At 36.4% G+C, this 28,000-nt stretch overlaps 1 protein-coding gene across 1 annotated transcript; it reads right to left on the bottom strand.

Moving 5' to 3' along the window:
• Positions 1-4: 4 nt before the first annotated feature.
• LOC124976764 (small proline-rich protein 2I) lies at positions 5-27,944 on the bottom strand. Its single transcript, XM_047539686.1, has 2 exons — positions 27,817-27,944; positions 5-457 (listed from the first exon to the last, which is right to left on the bottom strand). Exon 2 carries the CDS (start codon positions 436-438, stop codon positions 247-249), a length of 192 nt encoding a protein of 63 aa, XP_047395642.1. The 5' UTR covers positions 439-457; positions 27,817-27,944; the 3' UTR covers positions 5-246.
• Positions 27,945-28,000: the final 56 nt, after the last annotated feature.

Below are 28,000 nucleotides of genomic sequence, written 5' to 3'. Positions count from 1 at the left end.
CTGAAGGTCAGGGATGCTGGCACAGCTGAGACCGTCATTCTCAGTTACTGTTGGGACAGTGACAGTATGACGGACTAGGGAAGGAGTCCTTTCACTGTCAGCAATGATCACAGGCAGATTACAGGCGAAAAGGTAGAGAAGGTTCTTCTATATCCACGATAGGTTTTGAAGAAAAGATGAAGGTGATTATGTTGCTATGGAATTAGATGAGCCAATTTTCCTTATCTTGAATGAATCTTGAAGCTGTTACTTGCTCTTGGGTGGGCACTTCTGCTGGCAGGGTGGAGGAGGCTGCACAGGAGGGCATTTCTGCTGGCACTGCCTAGGTGGACATGGCTCAGGGCACTTTGGGGGTGGGCATGGTTCAGGGCACTTTGGAGGTGGGCACACTGGGGGTGGCTGGCAGGGTTGCTTGCACTGCTGCTGTTGATAAGACATCCTTCTGGAGTCTCAGAATCTGAAAGAAATTATATGACAGTGTTCATAAGAAGGGATTCTCACAGAGGAACATCAAAGATGATGTAATATCAGGGGATGTTATTTCTCCCTCCAAGAATATACTTTAATCCCTCAACTCCCTTTTTATGACTTTCTGACTTTTCCCTTCCATTTTAGTAATTTGTTTCAGCCTTGGGGAAACCTCCTTTTATCTCATGCAACTTTTACTAAGAAAAATCTGTTTCAGAGAATCAAGTAATGTCATTTGTGTGAAAATAAAATCTTCAAGAAAGTCATGCAATTCTTATTATTATCTCTTGGAAGTCCCAGTAGGCTGACTGGGGTACAGAGTAAAGGGCTGTTCAGGAAGAATTCAAGGGTCTTACGTCTGCTGAGACATAGACCTTTGAAAGGAACACCAAAAAAACTATGGAAAGAGAAAAATGCTTCATTCTATCCTTGGCTTCGAAACAAATCTTCCCGATTATCTTCTTTTTTCTCTATGAATATCAAACTATTTACAAAACAAAAACAAATCAATACAGTAAATCATTGTACCCCAGTTGTAAATTTCCATCAACTAAGTAACATTTGTCCCACCAAACTTACTGTCTCCAGATTCAATTCAACATTTGATAAGACAAAAAGAAGAAAAAAACAGACAGATAAACTCAGCGAACTAGACTTACCAGGTTCTCCAAAGTAGATCAGGCCTCTAGTACCAGGAGTATAGTATTCATCCCTCAGAGGACCTCTTTATAAAGCTTGAGCTCCACCCAGGGGGAAGTTGAACTGCCTAAAACTGGGCTGGCTGAACAATTTCCTAACCACAATGCAAATCTGCCTATAACTGTCCTTACAGGAGCTCTGAAAAAATGGGAAATATCCTGTTCCTGGATCTCCCCATTGGGTTCAGTACTTCTGATACAGAGACCCTACCTTAGCTCTTAGTTTCAGTAACTGATGTCAGTGGGAGAATTTGGAAGATTCCCTGACTTTTTGTCAAAGTTTGAGGATAATAACCCCTTCCTGCATTATAGCCTCCCCCAAATCTTCAAACTACCTGATGTATTTGTTCCACGTTAGCTGATTATCATTTCATGTCCTTTTCCACCTCTACTTTCTTCATACAATTTGCTCATGTGCTAGAAGGAAGGAGAGAACTAAAAATGACCTACAGGCTAGTCCCAATTCCCTCTTTGACAAGCCGTAACAAGTCATGGTGACAACCATGGGCAAGTTTGAGTCTTTCTCTATGAAATAGTAGCTGCCTCTCAGTTAGGATCATGACTGCACTGGGCCATCTCTTGATCCTGTTGAAGTCTGAAATTTTTCTCCACCTTTTTCTTTCATACGTGTAAACCCAGATTTGACACGATCTTTGCCTCTTTAAAGTTATCTTCTTCTAACTCAAAAAAGCACTTCTTTCCAAGAGAGTTTCTGATTTCAGAGTAGAATCCAGACCTCTCAGTACTTTTTCTCCCCTCAAAGATGTGTACTGGGGCACTTTTATTTTTAAAAATGTATTCTTCATCACCACATTAAGATAACGGAAATAAGTGAACAAAAATTACAAGCATTCATTCAGAAATTATTAACTGAACCACACCTGTGTGGTCCCCTCTAATGTTCACTATAGAATAGAACAAGACGCTAGAACCACAACATCATGTGTAAATAAGTGAGTAAATTTGGAGAGAAGAAAGGATCAGAGAACTGAAAGTCTGAAATCTGGGGTAAAATACGAATCCAACATGTTGGTTTTCTCTTACTTTCTTTTCAAACAGGTTTTTCCCACATTTCTTTCAAACAGGTTTTATGTCTTTGAAAAACAATAGATTTGTTTACACTCTTGTTTATGCTCTGTCTTCTCCATAAGCTCTCCAGCTCCCTCCACCTGCTACGTAATCCTGTAACTACCCAACATTTCCCTCTTACCTGTTCAATTTGTTATATCTTGTTCACTCAAGACATGTTTCCAATGCATTTAAGGGGTAATCCTTTAATATCTCTGTTAATTCTTCCTGTAATTAGTAAGGCTAACTAAATGTTACATATTAAACATTGGTCTTGGTCAAATAATCAGGAAGCTTTCCAAGAATGTTGCTTTCTATTTGGAGAAAGAACAGAAGAATGATGAAGAAAAGGAAAGACTCACCAACTCTGAAACAGTCACCAGCTGTGCTCCAGAAAGTACAGGAACATTGAATCAACCTAGAATCACGTCCTCTCAGTTAAGCAGGTTAATTAGGTTCCCAGAACTGCCACTGCTCCTGACTGGAAGGAAAAGCTTGTGGGGATCGCCACTGCTCATGACACCTCAGAGACAGAGCCATTGCTTCAGCACCTTGAGCCAGGTCATCATTAGATGGTTTGTACAGAACATCACACTTGCCAAATGGTGAAAGGATAAAGGGACTTTATTCAATAGGTCATATACTCCCCATAGCTTCACATCACATCTCAAATGTAAATTATTGGAAATGTCCAATTTCTGCCATTCAAAATTTGAGAATTAGCTGGCTCAATGGGATAACAGTGTCAGATGACACAGTTTCAGTTATACCATGAGACTCTCTGAATACATCCCACTCAAAAAAGATAGGCACCAAAGTCATGGCAGACCTGAGACATGAAGCATAGCATACTTCACACACAAACACACACACACACACACACACACACACACACAAACACACACACACACACATCTATTATCTATCTACATCTCTAATGAACCTAGTTTTATGATCTTTAAAAGTCAATAGCCCTGAATTCAATCCTAATAATTCTACTTGCTAATTTCCTAAAGGTTTTTACCAAGAACCATTACTACAAGAAAAATGACAAGAAAAAACAAAATTTTAAATCTCTTTCTAATTCTTGACTTATTTTATCTCACATTTTACTACTATATATTATACATGATTAAACAAAACAATCCCTGTAAAGCAAGATTCTACAATAAGATGTGAAAGAAATATATCTAAGGAACTAGGAATTATGGTGAAATATTCTTGTCATGTTCAGATTAATAGTAAATAACTGCACCTTCCTTGGATACTGCTTTTGCCTTTATTCCTCCATCATTCTTTTATAATCTTGCTGAATCAGAAAAATTATAGGACCTATATATGGTGAAATTCTTAAGACCATGAAAGAATATGTTTTAGAGGATTATTTAATATTATCAAAAATATTCAAATTATAATAAAAACCCTTAAGCATGATGACATTTTGAATAACATATACTCATTAAAAGATGTAAAATAACAACAATTTGTTAAAAGTTATTATATCTGGCTGGTGTAATAACACATAAATTCTATTTTCTACTTTACTATCCAAAATAGTTCCAACCTGATGACTGGTTTCAGGAAATGTGGTATATATACACAATGGAATACCAGTTGGCCATTAAAAAAAAAGATAAAATCCTATCACTTTTGACAATGTGTATAGACCCAGAGGACATTGTGTTAAATAAAATAAGACATGTACAGAAAGACAAATACCACATGATTTAACTCATATTTGAAATCTAAAAAGTTAATCTCATAGAGGTAAGTGGTAGAAAGGTGGTTACCAGAGGCTGGGAGTGTAAGGAGGTGGAAGAGATGGGGAAAGGTTAGTCTATGAATACTAAGTGACTGACAGGAGAAACAAGTGCAGAATAGAATAATGATGATGCATTGTATATTTCCAAAAAGCCAGAAGAAAAGAATCTGAATGTTTTCACCATGAAGAAATGAGGCTCTAAGTCACAGATATGCTTATCCTGATTTGAATGCTACACAATATACATGCATACTGAAATATCACATGGTACCACACAAATATGTATAGTATAACGGGATGTCACTCAGTCCTAAAGAGGAAGGAAATTCTGATACATGCCACAATATGGATGAATCCCAAAAACATTATGCCAAGTGCAATGTCAGACACAAGAAGGTTGTGTGATTCTGCTTATATGAGGTACCTGGAGTAGTCAAATTCACAGAAACATGATGTCGAGTGGAGGTTACCAATGACTGGAGAGGCAAAGGTCTGGGAAGTTACTGTTTAACAAGCAGAGTTTCTGTCCGGGGTTATAGAAAAAAGTTCTAGAAATGGACAGCGGTGATTGTTGCATGGGACTGCAAATGTTTGCACTTAGTGCTGCTAGATTGTGTATTTTAAAAACGAATTTTAAATGGAAAATTTTGTTATTTTTCCATGATGAAAGAGATGGTTTTAAAAACTGAGCAAAGAAAAAAGGGATTTAGAACATTAAGTATTTTCCATTAGTGGCTTTTATTCCTGATGCTTATTCAAGCTTTACGGAGATTAATTTACTTGGCTAGAATATTAAATTTATTGCAAAACCATGCTCTAGAAGCAATAGAAATATTGTCTTTATGTTACAGAAATTGAAAAAGTAGTTTAAAATGTCCCAACAGGATAAAACATTAGGCCCCAAATTAATCTTCTACAAAATTTCAGTGAGCAGCTTTTCCAATGATATCAACTCCTCCTCAACAAATAAGAAAAACATTTTGTGAAAAATGAGAAATTGTTTCCCAGATAAACAAATGACTAGTATATATATATATATAATGTGATACTCAAACATAATAATTAGTATAATATGAATCAAGAGCATGCTGTTTTATATTTATTTAATTGGGGAATAAAAGCCCAGTAATGTTAAATGTTTGAGAGACTATGGATTATTGAGATCTTTATGGATTACTCATGGAGTATGGACTAGTACAGTCATCTGGGAGAGAGATCAGAACTCGTAAATTTATCAACCACATGTATTAATTATAACCCCCAAATCAACTCCTCAGTATATACAAAGGAAACAATATTTGCCTATGTGCAAATATTCTTTGGCAGCATGATTGTAAGAGCAAAAACCAGAAATAACTTAAATTCTATTGAGAAGAGATTGGATAGTAAAATGTGCTACAGTCATGTGATAGAAATCATTTATGATTTAAAAAAAGATAAACTACAGTACTGTTTTAAGCAATAATATGAACAGATCTTTGGAAAATAATATCAATTAAAAAAGCGAGTCCCAAAATCTACACGTAATTAAAATATTACTTTCCTAAAGTTTATGAGCCATTAAAATAAACAGTAAAATAAAATTAACAATGAAATGAAAAACTGTGTTGATAACATAAATTTCAGGAAGAGTAGGGAAATTGGATAAGTTGCTGTTAGTCAGGTAGACCTAATTTGTCAATTCTAGTTCTCAGCGGTCATATAAAACTTCAAAACACTACTTTAAAAATAATTAACATGACTCACCCTTGTATGGACAGACAGTTACAGAATATCTTGAACCAAGGCTTAATGTCAGTATAATTCAGCAGAACTAAAGTTCACTTAGGGGAGAAATTAATGATGATTCAGACAAATCCAGTGACCCCCATTAAATCCTCTTTTCTCCCTTGTTTTCATATCTGCCATGATGCAGAGCAAGATTTCACACTAAACCCCTTCAAGTCTTAAAGCAGCAGATGGAAACAGGGTTGACAGAGTACTTGCCTAGCATGCAGGAGACACTGGATTTAACCCCTGAAACTGGAAAAAAAATTAGAAGGGAAAGAAAACAATCAAGATGTGAAAGGTGACCAAGTTTAAGAATCTTCCATACTTTTTATATTAGGACTTTTTTATTCACTTTCTTGCTACAATAAAAATGTTAGCAACAGCAATGATAGCAACAACAGTAAAAAAGATTTATTGTTAAGTGGAAGGCAACCTAATGTGCTAATTATAATGTGCACATTATCCCACTTAAAGAATAAGTCTGTGATGTAGAGATTATAGTCCTCACTTTGAAGTGGGAGAAACCGAAATTCAGAGGGATAAAGAAACTTGCCCAGGGTTACAGGTTGTAATCAGCAGTGTATGGATTGGAAACAATGAAAAAAAGATTATGTTATAAACCATTGCTATAGATCCAATTTAAGCAAGATGCATGAAACATTTAAGAACTCCAAGAGAAACAGGGAAAGAGAAAAAGATTCTCTCTCTCTCTCTCTCCCTCACACACACACATACACACACACTCACACACACACACACACACACACACCTCACTACCACACAAGGAAAACACCGATCAGCTACATTTGCCAAAAGCAGGGTTTTTATTTTTTTTTAATGGGAATAAAATGAAAAGAAAGAGAGAGAAACTGAATTTGCATTCAACCATGAAGCATGTTCTTTATTCACACACTGAGAGGAAGGAAGGTACAGTGCCCAGGGGATGGAAATCCCCACCTATGTCATAGACAAAAGGCACATGAAAGGGCTAGTCTTTGTTCCTCTATCTTAGGCCTTAGGAGACTTAGAATCAAGGGTGGTTCTTATTTAGAGAGGAGCAGTTTACCATTTCTGAAAAGAAGCCATAGCATTCCAGGCAGAGTAGGGGTAAATGGTAGTAAGCTCCCCATCAAAAAAAAAAAAAAAAAAAAAGCATGCTAGTAAGATGAAGAACCCATGGACTAGGGACTGGGGAGAAATATCTGTTTGTGCTTCATGGTTCCGAAAGTTTGTAGGGGTTGCTTGAGCTCTTGGGGTGGACTCTTCTGGCAGTGTGGGGGTTGCTGCACAGAGGGGACTTTGCTGGCACTGCTCATGTTGATGTGGCACAATCAGGCTATTTGGAGGAGGACCTGGTTCCAGATGGGAGTACCAGAGGTGGTTTCCAGGTCTACATTGTCTCAGGGAAAGGTGTGGGAGCCACAGTCATAAAGAAAGTGTTAAGAAATCAAAGCAGTTACTTGAAAAATCAAAGGGATAATTACACTGAGCTCATTAATTGAGCGTTGGCTTCTTTGCCTATAGGAGTGTCCCTCTATAATCATCTTATTGTTTGGGAAAGTTGCCTCTTTTTCTACTGCTGATGCAACCAGCGTTTTGTTGTTATGTTTTGTTTTGTTTTGTTTTGTTTTTTAAAGTTCTGCCACTGAGAATACGCAAGCAAAGGGTTTAGAGAAGTTGTCCCAAGAAAGACAATGTCAGCTCCATGTGTGTCCTTGGAGTGCAGGAACCATGTCAACATGTTTTTTAAATCACATCTCTACAAACGCTTTAAATGATTACATCATTATTTTTCCTTTCCCATTAATTTATTTTCTCTTGTGATTTCAGTACAAAAAAAGGTCAAATAACCTATCACCATATGTTGCTTCCATTGACTAAATAACGTGAAACAGAGCAACACAATTTGGACTTCTAAATTAAATCAAACGCTTTCCTAAAGCAAAGTATAACACTCTCCTTTAACCCCACCAGTCAGACTCTACAGATTCTCTAAAGCCAATATGGAATTGAGGTAGTTCCAGTATTGCATAGAGCCTAAGTGAGAATGGGATAGTCCACATATAAGCTGTTCTAAATAGTGGGCAACTCAAATGAAATTCACCCAAAACTAAAAATGACTTGCTACACACCCTGGTTACAGGAAGTGTCCCTCCCTGAGATCCTCTTCTCTGGGGATGTGCTCAGTTAAACACTTGCCTTGCCTGGTTCCCTGCCTCACCTAGTACTTCCAAGGCTTTGTCCCAATTTGAGGATTGGGAGTTTCCCAGTTGGAAACCAAGATGATGCTTGAATAAATGTGTCAGCACCATGTCCTGGCCATATTCCTTGACTTTCACTGGACACCTGGCCCCACCTAACCCTAGTCAACTCGTAACTCATAACCTCCTCAGTCTACTGCCTTTAGTCTACATGCTCTTTTTAATGATCTCTAATGAGTTGATGTGACATTGTAAACACTTTCTTTAAACATTTGTTATATATAATTGGAGACAAATGAATACTCCCAATGCTGAGTACCAGGACCAAATATTTTTAGATCAATAATTCCTTACTGTTTATACTTCTCTTACAAAAGACATATAGAATATATATATATATATACACATTATATGTAACATCATAAATATACATGTCATATACCACATTTAGCAATAGCCAAATACACATTTTCTCTTGGTATTCCCTACAGAAATAAATGAAATCTTCAGAAGCACATTCATCCCACCCTCTTTTGTCTTATTTTTAATTTAAAACAATCGATTATTTTAATTCACAATTGTTAACAGTGGATTCTCAAAATATGTAATCCAAGTCTGCTCAGGGGCCAAGATATCTAAACAAGTTTTTAAAAAATGCATGTGTGCATGCACATATGTGCATTCACACACAAACACACACACCAACACACTTTATAATATGATATTGCTCAGCAGCACCAGTATTCTTACAAGTTTTTTATTCTCATAATTTACATAAATAGAGTCTGTTCTGTTTAAATCTGCATGGTAAATAGAATAGAAAGGTGAAAGTATGTAGAGAGAGAGAGAGAGAGAGAGAGAACATGTTACATATGAATATTTATTTAAGTATAAATATTTACATACACACTTTCCTGTCCTAAGATAAAACATTAAATACAGGTATATTTAGTATACACTGAACACCAAAAGTCTGATTTCCTTGCTTGGAAGTAATATAGAAGGCAGACAAATACTAAAATTATGTGTGACCAAATTTATCCTGCCTGTTTGGCTCACAAAATTTGGGCAATGATTAATATCCAAGTGCTTTTTTATTTTTTTAATAAAATTCACCTCTAGGTTAATACCTGCAGAGCTCTGCTAATGCTTCCAATTAAATATTCCTATTTAATGGCCTTTCCATCAAGTGGAAATATTTACAACAGTCATTTCAAGTCAGAACAAAAGGGGTGGTTTTTCCCCTGCCCTTTCAGAAATTATTTTAAAAAACCAATTTCAAGTAACTCCTTACTTGATGCTTATATAATTTACCAGAACCATATTTTCACAAGCTGTTTTCCTCCAAATAGAGCACAAACATGCCCTGGGCTTGGTAGTCTTAATAAAACCTGCTCCACTGTGACCATTTGGAATTCACTAGGACTCCAGTACTTCAGATCTCCAAGTCCCAACCCCTGGGTTAGAACTTGTTGACAAGTTCTCCTGATAGTTCTCCAATACTGCTGTTATACTGCTTCCTCTCACAGAATTACTCCCAAATGACTCTTCCTACTCCTTCAACTCTGAAGGACACCTGTACATTTTGACTTCCTGTCCTATCTCTGAAAAATCCAGTCTCTGAATAACCCCTTTATTCAGTCATAGTAAGCACTAATATATTTGCTATTTTGATTCACATATTTAAATAATGATCATGTGGTTACAGGGGAAAAGTGAATAAGTTTAGGAAGAAGTTAAGGCCAGGTTATTCATAATCCAATCATTATTCTTAATTTTCATTTATTGAAGGACATTTTAGCCATGATTTATTGCTAATTTATTTTTATTAATTATTATGACTTTCCAAGTGATAAAATTCCTCAAAGAGATGTATTACCATCTATCCCTTGTTCCACTTTTCCATTTACTCTGGCAGTGTGGGTAAATGGATAAGAGCTCTGTGGTGAGATCACACTGAGTTTTTCCTTCACACAACTCAAAATCTAAATGCATCCTGAGTCTTCTTGTGTTATTCAAAACATTAGATGTAGCAAATTTTTGCAAGTTCCTTTCCAGAAAGCCTCTCCAATCTCTTCCCTGGAGACTGTTCTCTTCCCACCACTGCCTGTATGGTGGTTTCCCAGCCTTAGTTTACTCCATCCTTATTCTCCTCTAGAATGATTACTTGAAGCCTTTCTTTTTAGTAATATTTTAATGTTAATACTAATACTTTAATATTAATATTAATACTTTCTTTTAAATATTTTTTCTATTTATATTTTATTTATTTATTTATTTTTTTTATTGTAAACAAATGGGATACATGTTGTTTCTCTGTCTGTACATGGTGTAAAGGCATACCATTTGTGTAATCATAAATTTACATAGGGTAATGTTGTTTGATTCATTCTGCCATTTTTTCCCTTCCCCCCCTCCCCTCCCACCCTTCCCCTCCATCTATACAGTCCTTCCTTCCTCCATTCCTGCCCCCATCCCTAAACCCAACTCCAACCCCAACACTAACCCTCCCCACCCCCCATTATGTGTCATCATCCACTTATTAGCGATATCATTCTTCCTTTGGTTTTTTGAGATTGGCTTATCTCACTTAGCATGATATTCTCCAGTTTCATCCATTTGCCTGCAAATGCCATAATTTTATCATTCTTTATGGCTGAGTAATATTCCATTGTATATATATACCACATTTTCTTTATCCATTCATCAATTGAAGGACATCTAGGTTGGTTCCACAATCTGGCTATTGTGAACTGAGCAGCTATGAACATTGATGTGGCTGTATCTCTGTAATATGCTGATTTTAAGTCCTTTGGGTATAGGCCAAGGAGTGGGATAGCTGGGTCAAATGGTGTTTCCATTCCAAGTTTTCTAAGGAATCTCCACACTGCTTTCCAGAGTGGCTGCACTAATTTGCAGCCCCACCAGCAATGTATGAGTGTACCTTTCTCCCCACATCCTCGCCAACACCTGTTGTTGCTTGTATTCTTGATAATCGCCATTCTAATTGGGGTGAGATGGAATCTTAGGGTGGTTTTGATTTGCATTTCTCTTATTACTAGAGATGTTGAACATTTTTCCATATGTTTGTTGATTGCTTGTACATCTTCTTCTGTGAAGTGTCTATTCATTTCCTTAGCCCATTTGTCAGTTGGATTATTTACATTCTTGGTGTAGAGTTTTTTGAGTTCTTTATAGATTCTGGAGATTAGCGCTCTATCTGAAGTATGATTGGCAAATTTATATTTTAAAGGAAAAATTTTTCATATATTAATTTAATACATAGAGAGACATGAATATGTGTTTTGTAAGAGGCTTAACCTGCCTTCCAATGGCTGCAGAGTAGTGGTGGGGTCAGACAGACAACTACAGTGCTCCAAGGTATCCTATGAGGCAGTGACCCACCAGAAGTTTCTGACACATATGTGTTTCCCTTCCATCAATTCCAATGGTTCCTGCTTCTCCTGCCTCTTCCTTAACCACCTTTCTCATGGTTTAGCCTACAGATTTAACCAAAGACAAGCAGTGAGGACCAGCCCATCTCTCCTCCAGTGCCATCTCAAAATGTATATTCCCCAGGCTTTTATTTCTACTCCACATTGGAAGGGTCAATTTTTTGAGGAAGGATTAAAGAAGTAAATAAAAGCTCTTTGGAAATGGGGAATCTCTAGGAAGGAAATGTTATATTTGTAAACGTCAATTCCTGATATAGCATTTTCCAGTGCTATCAGGTGTGACTTGTTGCAGAAGATAATCTCATATGGCAAATAGATTCTTAAATTTTGACCTACTGTCTGTCTTAATCTACATTTGAAAAATTTACAGGTTGAATTTTAAACTTGCCATGTCATGTATAATGCAATGCACTGCCTAGAATTAATATGCTTTAAAATTTTATTAATTCAAAGGCAATTCCAATGGAAACTATTAGCTAGGTAATAATATGGCAATGTGCAAATATAAGAAGAGTGGTAAGGAAATCACTGAATTTCAGGGAGTGCTTTCCTAATATATCTTCAGATCCTTTCAGAATAAACTAATTCCTGCCTATGCAGAGACCTACCTGCCACAAAAAGCCCACTGCATTATCCTGCCTTATCCTGGCCTGGACTCCCCCCTCTTGCTTCTTCCCTGTGCCCTTCAGTCTCTGAGGCTGTTCCACTTTTCATGTGTACTTATTTATAAAAGTGCAGAAAGGGGTCACTTCTATCACAGAATCTCAGGACACTTTCTGGAAGCCCCCTGCCTTTACATCCTAAATTCCAGGAAAAAAGATAATGTTCAATATGCACAGAACCTAAGAAAAACATAAACTGATATTTTAAGTCCATGCACAGACTCATGGTTTTAAAAGATACAGCAGAATTCAAGAGGTTTGACATTGGCAGGGCTAGTGTATATGTTTTCTCAGTCTCCACTTTGATTCCAAGTCCCTAGAAGCAAGATGTTTCATGTTTATATATTTGCCTGTTCAATATCTTTCTTCTTCCCATATTGCTCTGCCAACTATATAAATAGACATTCTAATTCACAATCAAATATAAGCTTTAAGAGGATACCATGAATATTTTGTTTTTCTCTAATATGTCTGCAGAGTCTAGAATAGTCTGGCAAATAGTAGACACTAAATAAATCTTTAGTGAATTAATTTGTGAGTTACATAATCTAATTTTCTCTCTTCAAACTCGTATGGTTCCATTTGAACTTAATTGATCTAATGAGACCATCAAAAACCTTTCCTAGAATATAGTTTTCCAAAGGGAGAAGGAAGTGGGCAAGACTATACGAAGAAGGAACCCCACACCCACCCTCTAGGCTTTGTTCTCCAACTGAGCTCTAGGCAGAGCTCAGAAACACTGAATCATCTAAGCTCCCATTCAGGAAACAAGGTATCTACCACCCTCCCTTGCAAGGAAGCAGGGAGTTTTATGTAAGGACAGTATTATTCATAATCTCTCAGGAATAAAGGTACCACACTCAACAGCTTAAGAACAGATATCTGTAAACCAGATCATCACCAGTAAGTCAACATTCGGAACATGGACTCTTGGACACACCAAGGGACTTTCCCTAGCAGAAGGTGATTCCTTGTAACACAACCAAAACAAGATCTTAAAGGAAGACTTCTCTTCCCCAATCCAAAATTTGTGACTCATTTACTAAATCTGGGTCACATTGGCAGGGACATCAGTTTTTTGCATCTTCTGGTTTAGTGCCCCAGACCCTTCAAAGCAAAAGTTCATTATAAGCAGAGTCCCTCCTCAGGCATTAAGTCATTCCTGGGAGCAGCGGTCGTCAAGGGAAAAGCCCACTTTTTGGCTGCTTGGATCACCCAGTTGATAATGACCCCTCAGACTTCTATTCACTGACAGCCTCCCCTTGGCTAGTAAGGAGTTCCCTGTGGCCAGTTGTTAGAGGAGAAGAAAGCCCAAACATGATGATTGATTGGCTGAGCATATGAGTGGAAGCCAAAAATGAACCTCTTCACAATAATCCCACTCCAGGATGGGCCCAAAGCACAGAGCTGAGGAAAACCCTACTAGTGGAGAGGAAGAAATAAAGAGCGAGGAGCAGCTAGATGTGGATAAACATAAATAAGTACCCACAGTAAACTAATAATAATGTGAGGCTTAAAGTATGCTTATAATTACATTGTATGACAAGAGCCTGAGACTGAGTTAGCCTTCTAAGGTTCCTGGGAGTTTCTAAGCAGGAGTATAAGTACTAATATTTATAAGATTATAGTAAATTGATTATAGGTTATAATCTCTGGAGCACTCAAAAAAAAAAAAAAAAGTAAAAGGAATTAAAAAAGAGATACCAATAGAGTAGAGGAAGGGGATTGAGGAGAGGAGGGTTTGGGGGAGTACTAGGGAATAAAATCTATCAAATTATGTTATGTCCATGTGTGAACATGCCACAATGAATCTACCATATACATATACATATAATTATAAGGCACTAATTAAAATAATAATAATACAGGAGATAAAACAAACAGATCAGGGGAGGGAGAAAAGGAGCAAAAGGAAGATAAAGGAAATGAGATGGATTAAATTATGTGCAAGTATGAAAATGGCATAATGAATCCCACTATTATATCCATTTATAATGCAACATAAAAAATGATCAGAATGCCTAAGAAAAAAATATATACTTAAAAACTAATACAGATGGGATGGAGAAGATGGTGGACTAGAGGCAAGCCAAGCAAGCATTTCTCACAGCTTCTCATAGCTCTCTAACCCAGGATTCCAGCAACAGGAATACTGCTTCTCTGCGAGGTGGGTGAAAGAAATTTCACTAAAACTCAATGCTGGATAGTCAGGTTTCCTTAGAGACTTAGAAATTTAGGGATCACTAAACAAGGAAAAAGGGACAAAATGAAGGTAAGCTGCTTGCGGGAACAGTGGAATGAACACACAAGGATTGAGAAATTGGAGAAATACAACAGACATCCCAGCATGGAAAATCCTGAGATCTGAGGGGCAGCCTGTCCTAAGTCGATCCAGAGGCTGTGGGACACAGCAAATTGATACCCTGTGTTTATTTACACAGTCGGCGCCCCTCTTTAGCAATAGTTCACAGTGAGCCACGGCAGGAGCCTCCTAGAGTCAAACACACAGTGGCAGATACGGGAACCAAGAACTCGGATCTGGGAAAACTCGGCTAGCTCAGATACACAGCCCAGGTAGAAACCAGCGAAACATTCTGAGCCTAGCAAAATCCAGAGGTAATTAGGCACGGAGAGTATTTTACTTGGGGTGGGGGGATAAGTCACAGAAGTCAGGGAGAATCTGATGCCCTCCCCTATTTGAGTCCAGAAGCTCCCAGAACCTACTGTGGAGGGTTGGGAGCCCGCAAGAGTGAATGTATCTGTGCTCAGTCCAAACCCAGGAGACTGGGAAAAATACAGGACTGGCTGTGTTGGGTGGAGAATCTAAATGGGCAGATATGATTTCACCCAGTGACAGGTCCCAGAAGGCTTTGAAGGGCAGAACCCAGTAGCAACAAAACTGGCAAGGGACTGGCTCCTCTGTCTTAGGAGTGGCTCCCTGGGAGACTCCTGAGGTACAGTCTCCCAGCATAGTTAGGCATCCCGGGGTGTTTTACTATCTTCAGAGAACTAGCTGCACAGTTAAGCTCCTGGGGCCTCACTAGACCTAAGCCCATTCCCAAGAGCTCCACCTACAGCTACTCATCTCACATAACCCAGCTGCGGCCTCACCCTGGAGCAGAGCTAACAGAACTTCCCATTCCAACATCTTACCACCAAGAAGGAAAGCAGAGGTTTTTGAACTCCAACTAGCATCTTTGTGAGTAACACAAAAGAAAGGAGGTGACAACCCACAGCCCCAACTCTCGTGCCCGGTACATACCTCAAGATGAATCGAAAGACTGATAACAGTTGGGCACAGACAGCAAACATATATTCTCATTAACTTATTTTATCCACAACAATGAAAATGACCCCTTAATTTTGCATCAAGATCCTTTTGTTTGCTGGTTTTTGTTTGTTTGCTTTTTGTTTTTTTCCGAGTGTGCTGAATGATTCATGGACATTTATACATACACATATTTGTTTCTATTTCTCAATTCTGGCATTTTTTTGTTGGTCATTTTTCCTTGCTCTGTCTGCTAATGGTTAGGGTTTTTGATTAGTATACTTAGATTTTGTTTTATAATGTCTTCTTCAGTATTTGTTCCCCTTGTTTCTATTTCTACATTCTATTGTTATTTCTTTTATTCTTCTTTTAATACTTTTACTTTTATTTTTCCTATTCCTCTGAATAACTCTTATCCTAAATTACTTTTGCATTTTCCATATTCACCTATTAAAATGGCAAATGCTTTTCTATCCTCCTATCTCTTCATATGTCCTCTTAATTACATTTACTGTTTGATTTTATGCCAGACACAATTCATGATTACTTACTGTTCTTACTGATAGAAATTGATGATCCTATCAATTCTGTTTATTGTGTCAATTAGCACTGTATATATCATAATAGGAATCAAGAACTCAGTTTATTACTATATTTTTTACATAGGTCATTATTTGACTCCCACTAATCTGTGAGATACTGGAAACAAACAAGGAAACTGTGAGTTCACATGGTAGAAACTCTGCTGCTTCAGATCCTTCAGATTCTTTCAGATAGATGGGTAAACACACACACACACACACACACACACACACACACAACAACCATGTAAAATCAAGGGGGAAAACATCCCAAACAACCCAGAATGCCTCAAAAGAAAGGAATCAAAAACAGAACCCATTGACACCACACTAAAGGAAATATCAGAGAAGGAATTTAGAAAGTTCATAGTTAAATTGATCTGTGGGGTAAAAGATGAAGTAAAGAGTGAAATCAGAGAGAAAATACAAGAAGTGAAAGAACTCCCTAATCAGGATATAAAGAGCCTGAAGAAGAATCAAATGGAAATCCTCTAAATGAAGGAATCAATAAATCAAATTAAAAATTCAATGAAAAGCATCACCAATAGACTAGCTTATTTGGAAGACAGAGTTTTAGACAATGAAGGCAAAGTACATAATCTTGAAAATAAATTTGATCATGGAGAAATGATGTTAAGAGACCATGAGCAGAATTTTCAAGAAATATTGGATACCATTAAAAGGCCAAATATAAGATTCATAGAGTCAAATGAAGGCTCTGAAATACAAACTAAAGTAATGCACAAACTTTCCAATGAAATAATATCAGAATATTTCCCAAACCTTAAAATTGAAATGAAAAATCAAATACAGGAGGCAGAAAGAACTCCAAAGATACAAAATTACCACAGATCCACTCCAAGTCACATTATTATGAAAATGCCTAATATACAGAATAAGGATAGAATTTTGAAAGCTGCTAGAGAAAAATGACTAGTTATACTGACAGGTAAATCAATTCAGATCTCAGCCTATTTTTCAACACAGACCCTAAAAGTCAAGAGGTCTTGGAATACTACATACCACGCTCTGAAAGAAAATGTGTGCCAACTGAAAATACTATGTCCAGCAAAACTAAGCTTCAGAACTGAAGATGAAATAAACGACTTTCACAATAAGCAAAAGTTAAACAAATTCACAACTAGAAAGCCTGCACTAAAAATTATATACAATAAAATATTTCATGAAGAATAAATGAAGAATAAGGATAAGAAGAAATTAATAATAAGATGAATAGTCAAGCAAAAAGAAATCTAATTCAAGTTAAAAACTAGAAATATATCAAACTAGAAATATATTGACGGCAAATAAATATCATCTCTCAATATTAACACTGAATGCTAGCAGACTAGACTAATCAATCAAGAGACATAGGCTGGCAGATTGGATTAAAAAACAAAATCCAACAATATGCTGTCTCTAAGAGACTCACCTCATAGGTAAAGACATCCACAGACTGAAGGTAATAGGATGCAAAACAACATATTCCTCACATGAATCTGGTAAACAAGCAGGATTTCTATCATCATATCAGATAAAGTTGACTTCAAGCCAAAGTTAATCAAAAGAGAGAAAGAAGGCCACTTCATACTGCTTAAGGGAATCATACAACAACAGGAAATAACAATCATAAATATCTATGCCTCCAAAATAAGCATCTATGTACATCAAACAAACTCTTCTCAATATCAAGAATCAAATACACCACAACACAATAATACTGGTTGACTTTAAAACACCTTTCTCATCACTAGCTAAATGTAAACAAAAAATTAATAAGGAAGCTATGGAAGTAAAACAAATAATTAAAAATTTAGAATTAACAGATTTAAATAGAGTATTTTATACATCAATAACTGAATGCACTGTCTTCTTAGGAACACATGAAACATTTTCTAAAATAGACCACATGTTAGGCACAAAGCAACTATTAGCAAACACAAAAAAAAATGGAGATAATACACTGCAATCTATCATATCATAATTGAATGAAATTAGAAACCTATGATAAGATAAAAAATAGAAATTATTTTTTAACACCTGGAGACCAAATAATTCATTATTGAGTAATGAATGGATAACAGAAGAAATCAGGGGTGAAATAAAAAATACTTAGATGCAAACAAGAATAGAGAAACAACATATCAAAATTTCTGGGATACTATGAAGCTAGTTCTAAGTGGAAAGTTCAGTGCATTGAGCTCATTCATTAAAATCTTAGAAAGATACCAAATAATCTAACATTATATCTCAAAACTCTAGAAAATGAACAAACCAACATCAAGCAGTAGAAGACAGGAAATAATTAAAATCAGAGCCAAAGTCAATGAAATTAAGATTCAAAAAACAACTTTAAAAATTCAATGAAACAAAAAGTCAAAAAAATTAACAAAACTGATAAGCCCTTAGCCAAGCAAACCAAAAGAAAGAAAGAAAAATACTCATATTATTAAAATCCATGATGAAAAAAGAAATATTACCACAGACACTGCTACTGAAATACAGAGAATAATCAGAAACAATTTTGAAAATTTATACTCCAATAAGCTAGAAAATCTTGAAGACATTGACAAACTCCTAAAGACATACAACCTACCCAAACTGAACAAAGACATAGAAAATTTACACAGATCAATTTCAAGTAATAAAATTGAAGAGGCCTCAAAAGCCAACCTAAAAGCCCAGGATCAGAAGGATTCTCAACCGAGTTCTACCAGACCATTAAAAAAACTAATACCAATCCACCACAAATTATTCCATGAAATATAAAAGGAGGGAACACTTCCAAACACATTCTGTAAAGCTAGTATCACCCTGATACCAAAACCAAAGACACATCAAAGAAGAAAATTTCAGACCAACATCCTTGATGAACATAGATGCAAAAATTCTTCATAAGATATTGGCAAATCTCATACAAAAGCACATTAAAAAGAAAGTACACCATGATCCTAGTGATGCAAGTTTGGTTCAATATATGGAAATCAATAAGGTAATTCATCACAAAAATAGACTTAAAGACAAAAGTCACATGATTATCTCAAGAGATGCAAAAAAATTTTGGAAAAATATTTAAAACCCTAGAAAAAGTTTATTTTAAAAATATTTAAAACCCTAAACATTGCAAAAACTATGTAAGATAAACCCAAGGCCAACATTATTCTAAACAAAGGAAAATAGAAAGTATTTTCTCTAAAAACAAAAACAAAAAAGGGATGCCCACTTTCACCACTTTTACTCAACATAGTCCTTGAAACTCTAGCTGAGCAATCAGGCAAAAGAAAGAAATTATAGGATTACGAATAGAAAAACAAAAACCCAAACTACCTCTGTTTACAAAAAACATGATCCTATATGTAGAAGACTTGAAAAACCCCACCAGAAAACTTCTAGAACTTATAAATAAATTAAGTAAGGTAGTAGGATACAGAAATAACACCCAGATCAATTGTGTTCCTGTACTATAACCATGAATCAGCTGAAAGAGAAATTAAGAAAACCATTCCATTCACAATAGCCTCAAAAAAAAAATGCTTGGGAATGAATGTAACAAAGAAGTGAAGGACCTCTATAATGAAACTACAAAACATTAGGAAAGAAAGAAGAGAGAGAGAGAGAGAGAGAGAGAGAGAGAGAGAGAGAGAGAGAGAGAAAGAAAAGGAAGAAAGAAAGAAAGAAAGAAAGAAAGAAAGAAAGAAAGAAAGAAAGAAAGAAAGAAAGAAAGAAAGAGGAAGGAAGGAAGGAAGGAAGGAAGGAAGGAAGGAAGGAAGGAAGGAAAAAGGAAAGAAGGAAGGAGGGAGGGAAGGAGGGAGGGAGGAAGGAAGAAAGGAAGAAAGGAAGAAAGGAAGAAAGAAAAGAAAAAGGCAGACCTTAGAAGATGGAAAGACCTCCCATGTTCTTGGATAGGCAAAATTAACTTTATTAAAGTGGCCATACTACCAAAAGTGTTATACAGATTCAATGCAATACCCATCAAAATTCCAATGACATTCTTCATGTAAATAGAAAAGGCCATCACAAAATTAATTTGGAAAAATAAGAGGCCCAGGATGGCCAAAGCAATCCTCAGTGAGAAAAGTAAAGCAGGAGACATCACAGTACCAGACCTTAAATTATACTATAGAGCTCTAGTAACAAAAACAGCATGGTATTGGCACCAAAACAGACATGAAGACCAATGGAATAGAATAGAAGACACAGAGACAAACCCACATAAATACACTTATACTAGACAAAGGTGCCATAAACATACATTGGAGAAAAGATAGCCTCTTCAACAAATGGTGCTGGGAAAACTGAAAATCCATAGGTAGTAGAATGGAATTGAACCCCTGTATATCACCCTGCACAAAACTCAACTCAAAATGGATCAAGGATCTACAAATTATACCAGAAACCCTGCACATACTAGAAGAAAACGTAGGTCCAACACTCCAACATATTGGCTCAGGAATTGACTTCCTTAACAAGACTTCTAAAGTGTAAGAAGTGAAATCAATAATCAATAAATGGGATGACATCAAACTAAAACGTTTCTTTACAACAAAGGAAACAATCAAGAGTGTGAAAAGAGAGCCTACAGAATGAGAGAAAAAAATCTTTGCCATCTGCACCTCAAATAGAGCACTAATCTCCAGGTTATACAAATAACTCAAAAACTTAACACCCCAAAAACAACCCAATCAATAAATGAGCAAAGGAACTGAACAGGCACTTCACAGAAGAAATACAAATGGTCAACAAATATATGAAAACATGTTCAACATCTCTAGCAACTAGAGAAATACAAATTAAAACTACACTGTGATTCCATTTCACTCCAGTCAGAATGGCAATTATCAAGAATATAAGTAACAATAAATATTGGAAAGGAGGTGGGGGAAAATGTACACTCATATATTGCTGGTGGGACTGCAAATTGGTGGAACCACTCTGGAAAGCAGTATGGAGATTCCTCAGAAAACTTGGGTCAAACCACCATTTGACCCAGTTCTCCAACTCCTCAATTTATATCCAAACGTTTTTAAATCAACATACTATAGTGATGCAGCCATATCAAAGTTTAGAGCAGCTTAATTCACAATAGCTATACCATAGAACCAAGCTAGGTGCCCTTCAACAGATGAATGGATAGGAATTGTGGTATATGTACACAATGAAGTATTACTCAGCCATAAAGAAGAATGGCTTTATGACATTTGCAAGTAAATGGATGGATCTGGAGACTATCATGCTAAGTGAAATGAGCCAGTCCCAAAAAAACAAAGGTCAAACGTTTTAGGTGATATGTGGACCCTAACCCACAATAAGTGGGCAAGGGGAATAATAGATATTCAGTAGATTAGACAGAAGAAAATGAAGGGAAGGGAGCAGAGAGAGGAAGAGGAAAGACAGTGGAATGAATCTGACACAATTTTCCTAAGTACATATATGAATACACTATAGTGAATCCCACCATCATTACACCCATAAGAAAGGGATCCTAACCAGAATAAGATATTCTATGCTTCCACAATTATTTCAAATTGAATTCTACTGTCATGTATAAATAAAAACAACCAATTTTTTAAAAGTGCCATCCAACAGGTCACACCTACACAACCTGGGCAGAAGAGGAAAACCTAACCAGGCACCTCTGATTGCCAAAGTGGACTTCTCATGTGATCACTGTCCTCATTATACCACCACCAAGGTTGATGGGATTCCCTGCACTTCCTGCAGCCCCTCAGGGAGGCTGTGGAGTAGAGGCAAAATTTTGCTTCAACATTCATAATGTAGCCAGGATTAGAGGATTGGACACAATGACCTTCCAGATCAAACAGACTGAGGTTTAATTCCTCTCATGCAGAGTTTCAAACCAGCTGTGTTCCTCTCCAACATCTTAACTTCTCTATCCCTTGTGTCTTCATTAAAATTGAACTGCAAATTCCCAGCATCACAGTGATGCTCAGATGATGTTGTGAAGGTGCATGACATCCTTTATAGTATTATCTATCAGCATTTAATCATCATAAAATTGAATATTCTCTTTCTCTTCTTCTTTGTAAATTCCACAAGGTTAAGCAAATTTCTCAAAATACAATTGGCAAGTTGTATAAAATATTCAACAAATAAGCACTGTGCTAAAGGAATAAATTGTTCTTTATTTCTAGTTTAAAAAATAATATAGATGGAAAAATAATACCATTCAATCAATCTAAAAGGAGATAAAAGTGGAGAGATAAAAGAATCTACTGGGTGGGAGGGGAGAGTTCTGCTGCCATTGAGGATGTAGGAAGTTGGAGAAGGCTCGATCTCACCCTAATGAAAATAAAAGCCACATAAACTACGAAAGCAGAAACAGCATTTTTCTTTGTCATATTTTCTATTTTGATGAAAACTTGGGTTTTACACTGACTTAACAAAGTAAAATCACCCCTTTGAAGTGAGGACTATCCCTGAGCACCTCTGTTCTCCTTCATATTATCTGTGCTTTATTTTCAAATCCCTTTCCAATCCCCTGCCCGCGTTTATCCTAAATATGTGCTGATGCAGTGGAAATGATGCTGTGCATGGAGAGAAACAAGCTGGTTTTTTTTTTTGGGGGGGGGGTGGTGGTGATGGTGATGGTGCTGGGGATTGAACCCAGGGCCTTGTGCATGCTAGGCAAGCACTCTACCAACTGAGCTATCTCCCCAGCCCCAGACAAGCTGGCCTTTAATTCTCAAGGTTTTGTATTCATTATGGCTAATGGGTAAATTATTTAGCTACTAGGGTTTATTTTTTTAATTTATAAAATGATTATACATGAATGTTGGGAGGAATAAATAAAAGAATGTATATCCAAATGTTTGGAAATGTTATCATTCCATGTAAATGAATTACTGTCAATGGCATCATCCACTTCTTCATTTTGGGGATAGAATTTCATTGCCTTTTGCCAAATGTTTGGATAAATATTTACATATCTTTTGGTTTTCTGAGGTTAAAGATTTTTTTTAATTCTCTCATTTTTTTTTCATGAATGCCCACAAATGCTTAATGGTTACCTTTTCTAAAATTAAATAAGCATTTGATTTAAAAAATCATAATCTTTCTCAAACCCCTAAGAGCAAGGACTGTGGAGTAACAAAAGAACCAAACTTCAACAAGTGACAGAAGGAGCAGTGGCTCACCTGAATCAGACATCAGGAGAAAGAAATGTTAGGTGCCATGCCAGAGCAGGAAGAACTCAGCTCCCTCCATTAACAAATGAAACCCAGTATGGTCAGCTAGCACAATCGTGTGGAACCCGGTGGTGCTGCAGAGACGGGACACTTCACACCCACACATAGGTTCTTCCCATGCTTCCCCACTCATGAAGAAATAAAAAGAGAAACCTTTTAAATCTCCAAACAAATGAAAATGGAAACACACCTTATCAAAATTTATGGGACAGCAAAAGAATTACTAAGAGGGAAGTCTATAGCAGTAAGTGCCTACATCAAAAGATAGAAAGATTTCAAATAAATAACAGTGTATCTCAAAGACCTAGAGAAGCTAGAGCAAACCAAATCAAAAATTAATAGAAGGAAAGAAAGATCCGAACAGCAATAAACATAATACACTAAAAAAATACAATCATAGAAGTCATCGAGCATGAATTGAAACAAGTCTTTTCTATAACAGTGTCTTTGAGAAAGAACTAAACAGACACTTCTCAAAAGAAGAAATCCAAAAGGCAAATAAATATATGAGAAAATGTTCAACATACCTCACAATCAGGAAATGCAAATTAAAACTACCCTGAGATTCCATCTTACTCCAGTCAGATAGTAAGTATCAAGAATACAAAAATTAATAAATAAGTTGATTTCAGTTACACATACTAGTGGAGTTAATTTTGACATAGTCATACCTGCACTGAATGTAATTTGCTCCATTTCAGTTCCCAGTACTTCTTCTTTCCCTCCCTCTCCCTCCCCCTGTTTCCCTTCCTTTACTCTGCTGTTTTTCTTTCTATTTATTTATTGTTCTTTTAATTGGTGCTTTATAGATATATATAAAAGTGGAATTCACTGTGGTATATTCATATACATACATGTATAATTTGGTCAATTTCCTTCCCTTTTCCTGTCCTTCCTACCTCCCCCTTAATTCCCTTCTACTTCACTGATCTCCCTTCTATTTTCATGGGGTTCCCTCTTTTCTTCCTTATTTTGCATCTAAGATAAAATATTTGACCTTTGACTTTCTGAGGTTGGCTTATTTCACTTATCATGGCAGCATTAAATGTAATAACCTCAAACCACCACCAAATCTACAAAAATTATAATAGAGAAATAAACTGTGGTATAAGCATACAAAGCAATGTCAAAGAGCAGTAAATTGCTTATACATGTAAAAACAATTAAATCTCAAAAAAACAATACCAGGAGAAAGATATCAAAGATGAAAAGGTATGTTCTATATGATTGATTCCATTTCCATAAAGTTCAAACCACAAGCAAACCCAGCCCTCAGTAATGAAGTCAGGATTGTAGTTTTCTCTGCAGGGGAGTCTAAGGAGTGCCTAGGAGGAAACATAAGTAAATTTCTATTTTTCCAGTAATTGATAATTATACAGGTGGGTCCATTACATGAAAATTCAATCCAGTAAATTAAAGAATAAATCATTATTATGAAAACCAGATTAGCCTAGTCTTCTCCATTCCAGGGGCTTTGACTTTTGACTTCTTCTCCCCACCAGAAGGTTGACAACCTACCATGATGTTCTCAAACTCCTACCAACATTTCATTTGTCAGAGGGGGGAATAATAGGATAATGAGAGAATGAGAACAAGCAGGAGAAAAGGTCATAGCTGTAAAAGGATATGGTTAGATGCTACACAGTTTAGATATATTAAATATAATTCCTAAACTATGTAATTTTTTACAATACTATTTTTTATTTGAGAAATTAGGCTGTTAAATGTTAGAGACTAAGCAATTTAGGTATAAATTCCAATACCAGAATAAGTGCCAAAACCAGAAATTGTGCTCCAATCCCTAATAAAAATCATTCAAATTAAATCCATTTCACCTTCATTTTGAGATTTGTGTCTTAGAGGTCATTTGGAAATGAAAGCGGGAGACACAAAGTGATTAAACATAGCTGGCAAAGGAGAGTAAAACAAAATGCCAAAAAGAATATCTGTTCTACCATGAAACATGGCTTTATTAATGAAGCAGAAACAAAGGTATATCTTCCTTGGTGATGAAAACAAAGCCCCAGCTACTAGAATAAAAAGAAGAGAAAGTATGAGGGTTCACATTACAGGAAGTGTATCAAAATAAAAGATCAAAGTTTTAACTCTGTGATTGTGACATCCTGAAAAGCACTTTGTAACCTTGGGATGAGCTGATGTATTTACAGAGATCTTCCGTCTATATTATTCCAACTAATTCCCTTACTACTTAAATAATAGCAATGGTAAAAATAATAACAAAATGTAACTACATTTTATTTTATCTTTACTGCTTTTTGAGGAAACAGGAAAAAACACTCTGGTAATCACTCAACAGGGAGGTTAATGAACAGAAATTTGATGTGACAGAACAGGATAAAAAAAAAGACAAGTTTATCCTGGGGATAGAAACCACAATAATAGACAACAAAGGAAGTTCATATGATGCTACATTCCAAAAATATTGCTCTTGATGTTGTACACATTCTTCTGAGGCTTTGGGAACCCAGACGTTGCTAACCCTGCCCATATCTTAGCTGCATGCCAGGGGCAGAGACATGGCTCCCAAGATGTGATGTCCACTTTAGGAACAAAGTGTTCTCTCTGCTGACTGTCCTTGCAGGCAGGTGAGAAGCTAAGGGTTAAAGTTGTCCAGATGCCAACTGTCACCATGAGACTTCAAAAGGAGGAGGATGGAATCCTGAAACTATTTTTTCTTGTCATTTCACAACCCTGATAAATTCTAGTGCTATTTCTTCCACTTGGGTAGGCACTTCTGCTTACAGAGTGGGCACAGCTGCATAGCAGGGTAATTTTGCTGACGAGGCAAAGGGAGGCACTACACAAGGCTCTGTTCACCTTGGTGGAGGGCAGGGCTCTGGGCACTTGATGGGCATACAGGAGTTGATTGGCAGGGCTACTTGACATCTATGTCAGTCAGAATTTTGTCACTGTGATCAAAGTACCTGACAGAACAACTTAGAGAGGGAAAGATTTATTTTACTCACGGTTTTCAGAAAATTCAGTTCATGACTGGCTGGCCCCAAGGCAGAAACATCATGGTGAAAGGGCATGTCAGAGAAAAGCTACTCATGGCAGCAAAGGAGCAGGAAGAAAGAGACAGAGAGGGAGGGAGGGAACAGGATAAAGATAAACCCTTCCAATGCACATCCCCAGTGATCTATTTCTTCCAACTATACCCTGCTTCCCAGTAGCTCATTCAGCTATCAATGGATTAATGCAATAAGTGAATCAATCCATTAAGTGGATTAATCCAATGATAAGGTTAGAGCCTTTATGATCCTATCATTGCCTAAAAGCCCACCCCTGAACCTTGTTGCTTTGGGAATCTTGCTGGCAACACATGAGCTTTTGCAGCAATATTTCAGACCCAAATCATAACAGTATCTCTCCTGGATCTTAGAGAATCTGGGTGAGTGGGAGAGCAGGTGACAGTGCTTCCAAGAGGAACATCCAGCTGGCAAAACAATCCAACATCACTTGAACAAACTGGACAAATGTTCCTTCAGTCTCTAAGAATCTGTTTAGATCTTGAAAACAGTCAAGAATTTTGAATAGATTTCTCTCTCTTTTACAAATCTTTTGTTTCAAGACTTTATTCTTTTTTTATTTTAGACACTATCAGCATTTATTTAAGAACATTATTTTAAACATCACTAGTAATAAAGCAGAAAGGCTATAGCAACTCTTCAATAGAAAAAAAAAATATGAACTTTTCTACTCCTATGTTCCATCTGAATAATTAAAAAGCAAATCTGGCAGGAACTTTACAATCTGTCTTCAATACAGGATATTACATAATGAACTTTACTTAAAACTTGAATTATTAAAAACTAGTAGGTCTAATGACAAGGGCAATTTCAAAATCAGATGCAATAGTTTTAAAATATGAAAAAATAATAACTTAAATGAATCAGTCTATTGAGACCTTATCACAAAGTAAAAATGAGAGAAGAAAAAACTTTCCCAGGCAATGAATCCTTCTTTTTTTTAAACCAATTTTAATTTACTTACATGACTCAGATTCTAAAACCTGTAGTCATTGTTAAAAAAGTAATGTTTATACATTAAATCATCTTAGCCCTTGACAGAAACATGATTTGAAGAACTTCATTCTTTTTTTTTTCTTTTTGACCTTTTTTCATTCAACCACTTTCTAAAAGAACAATTTCCCTTGTTGTAAGGCAGTAAAATGTTGCTGGAATGTGAATATTACTGCCAAAATTTGAGCCAATTCCACAGCAAATTCCTTCCCCACTCCCCACGTAAGGTCCTGCTTATGCATCTGAGCTAATGACAGTACTAAATCACTAAGCCACAGGCAGTTCTAGGATCAGCTCTATAATGACAATGACTCAAACCCATCATCTAAGGCTTGCACTCCTAGAGACAGACATTTGAAACTGAAATGGAGCATAAGGTAAACAAAATTTACTCCGTCTTACTCTCCTTTAGTTTAATGATGCCCTTTAAACTTTATTTCCCTTATAGACTTCAGTATTATGCATCAAATACCAGTCAAAATATGATTTAATTATACCATTTCCACAAATCCGTTCTCTTCATTAAACTTAAGTTTAAATATTAGTCTTTCTCTTTCCAGACAACATCCAAGTGCTCACCATCCAAGTACTAACACCATCCAAGTGCTCAAGAAGCCTACAAGAGTTGTACTCACCTGAGTCCTTAAAGATTTACCACCAAGGGTAGACAAAATGGCAGCAGTATGGTGGAGAGTCCTATTATAGGGGCCAGGAGACCAGTCATAGAGCAAAGCAGATCAACCCAAGACTAGGATCATCCATTTATTTCCCAACAAAAATACCATCTGCCTGGAATTCCAAAGAATGAATTGCCATACT

The sequence above is a fragment of the Sciurus carolinensis genome, chromosome 1 (genome assembly GCF_902686445.1).
Source record: "Sciurus carolinensis chromosome 1, mSciCar1.2, whole genome shotgun sequence".
In the NCBI taxonomy this organism is placed as follows: Eukaryota; Metazoa; Chordata; class Mammalia; order Rodentia; family Sciuridae; genus Sciurus; species Sciurus carolinensis.
The sequence above is the reverse complement of the archived record's forward strand: the minus strand, read 5'-3'. Positions and strand labels throughout refer to the sequence as shown.

What these genes read in the sequence shown, in the direction of transcription:
- LOC124976764 (XM_047539686.1), bottom strand. Translation starts at nt 438, where the DNA reads ATGTCTTATCAACAGCAGCAGTGCAAGCAACCCTGCCAGCCACCCCCA.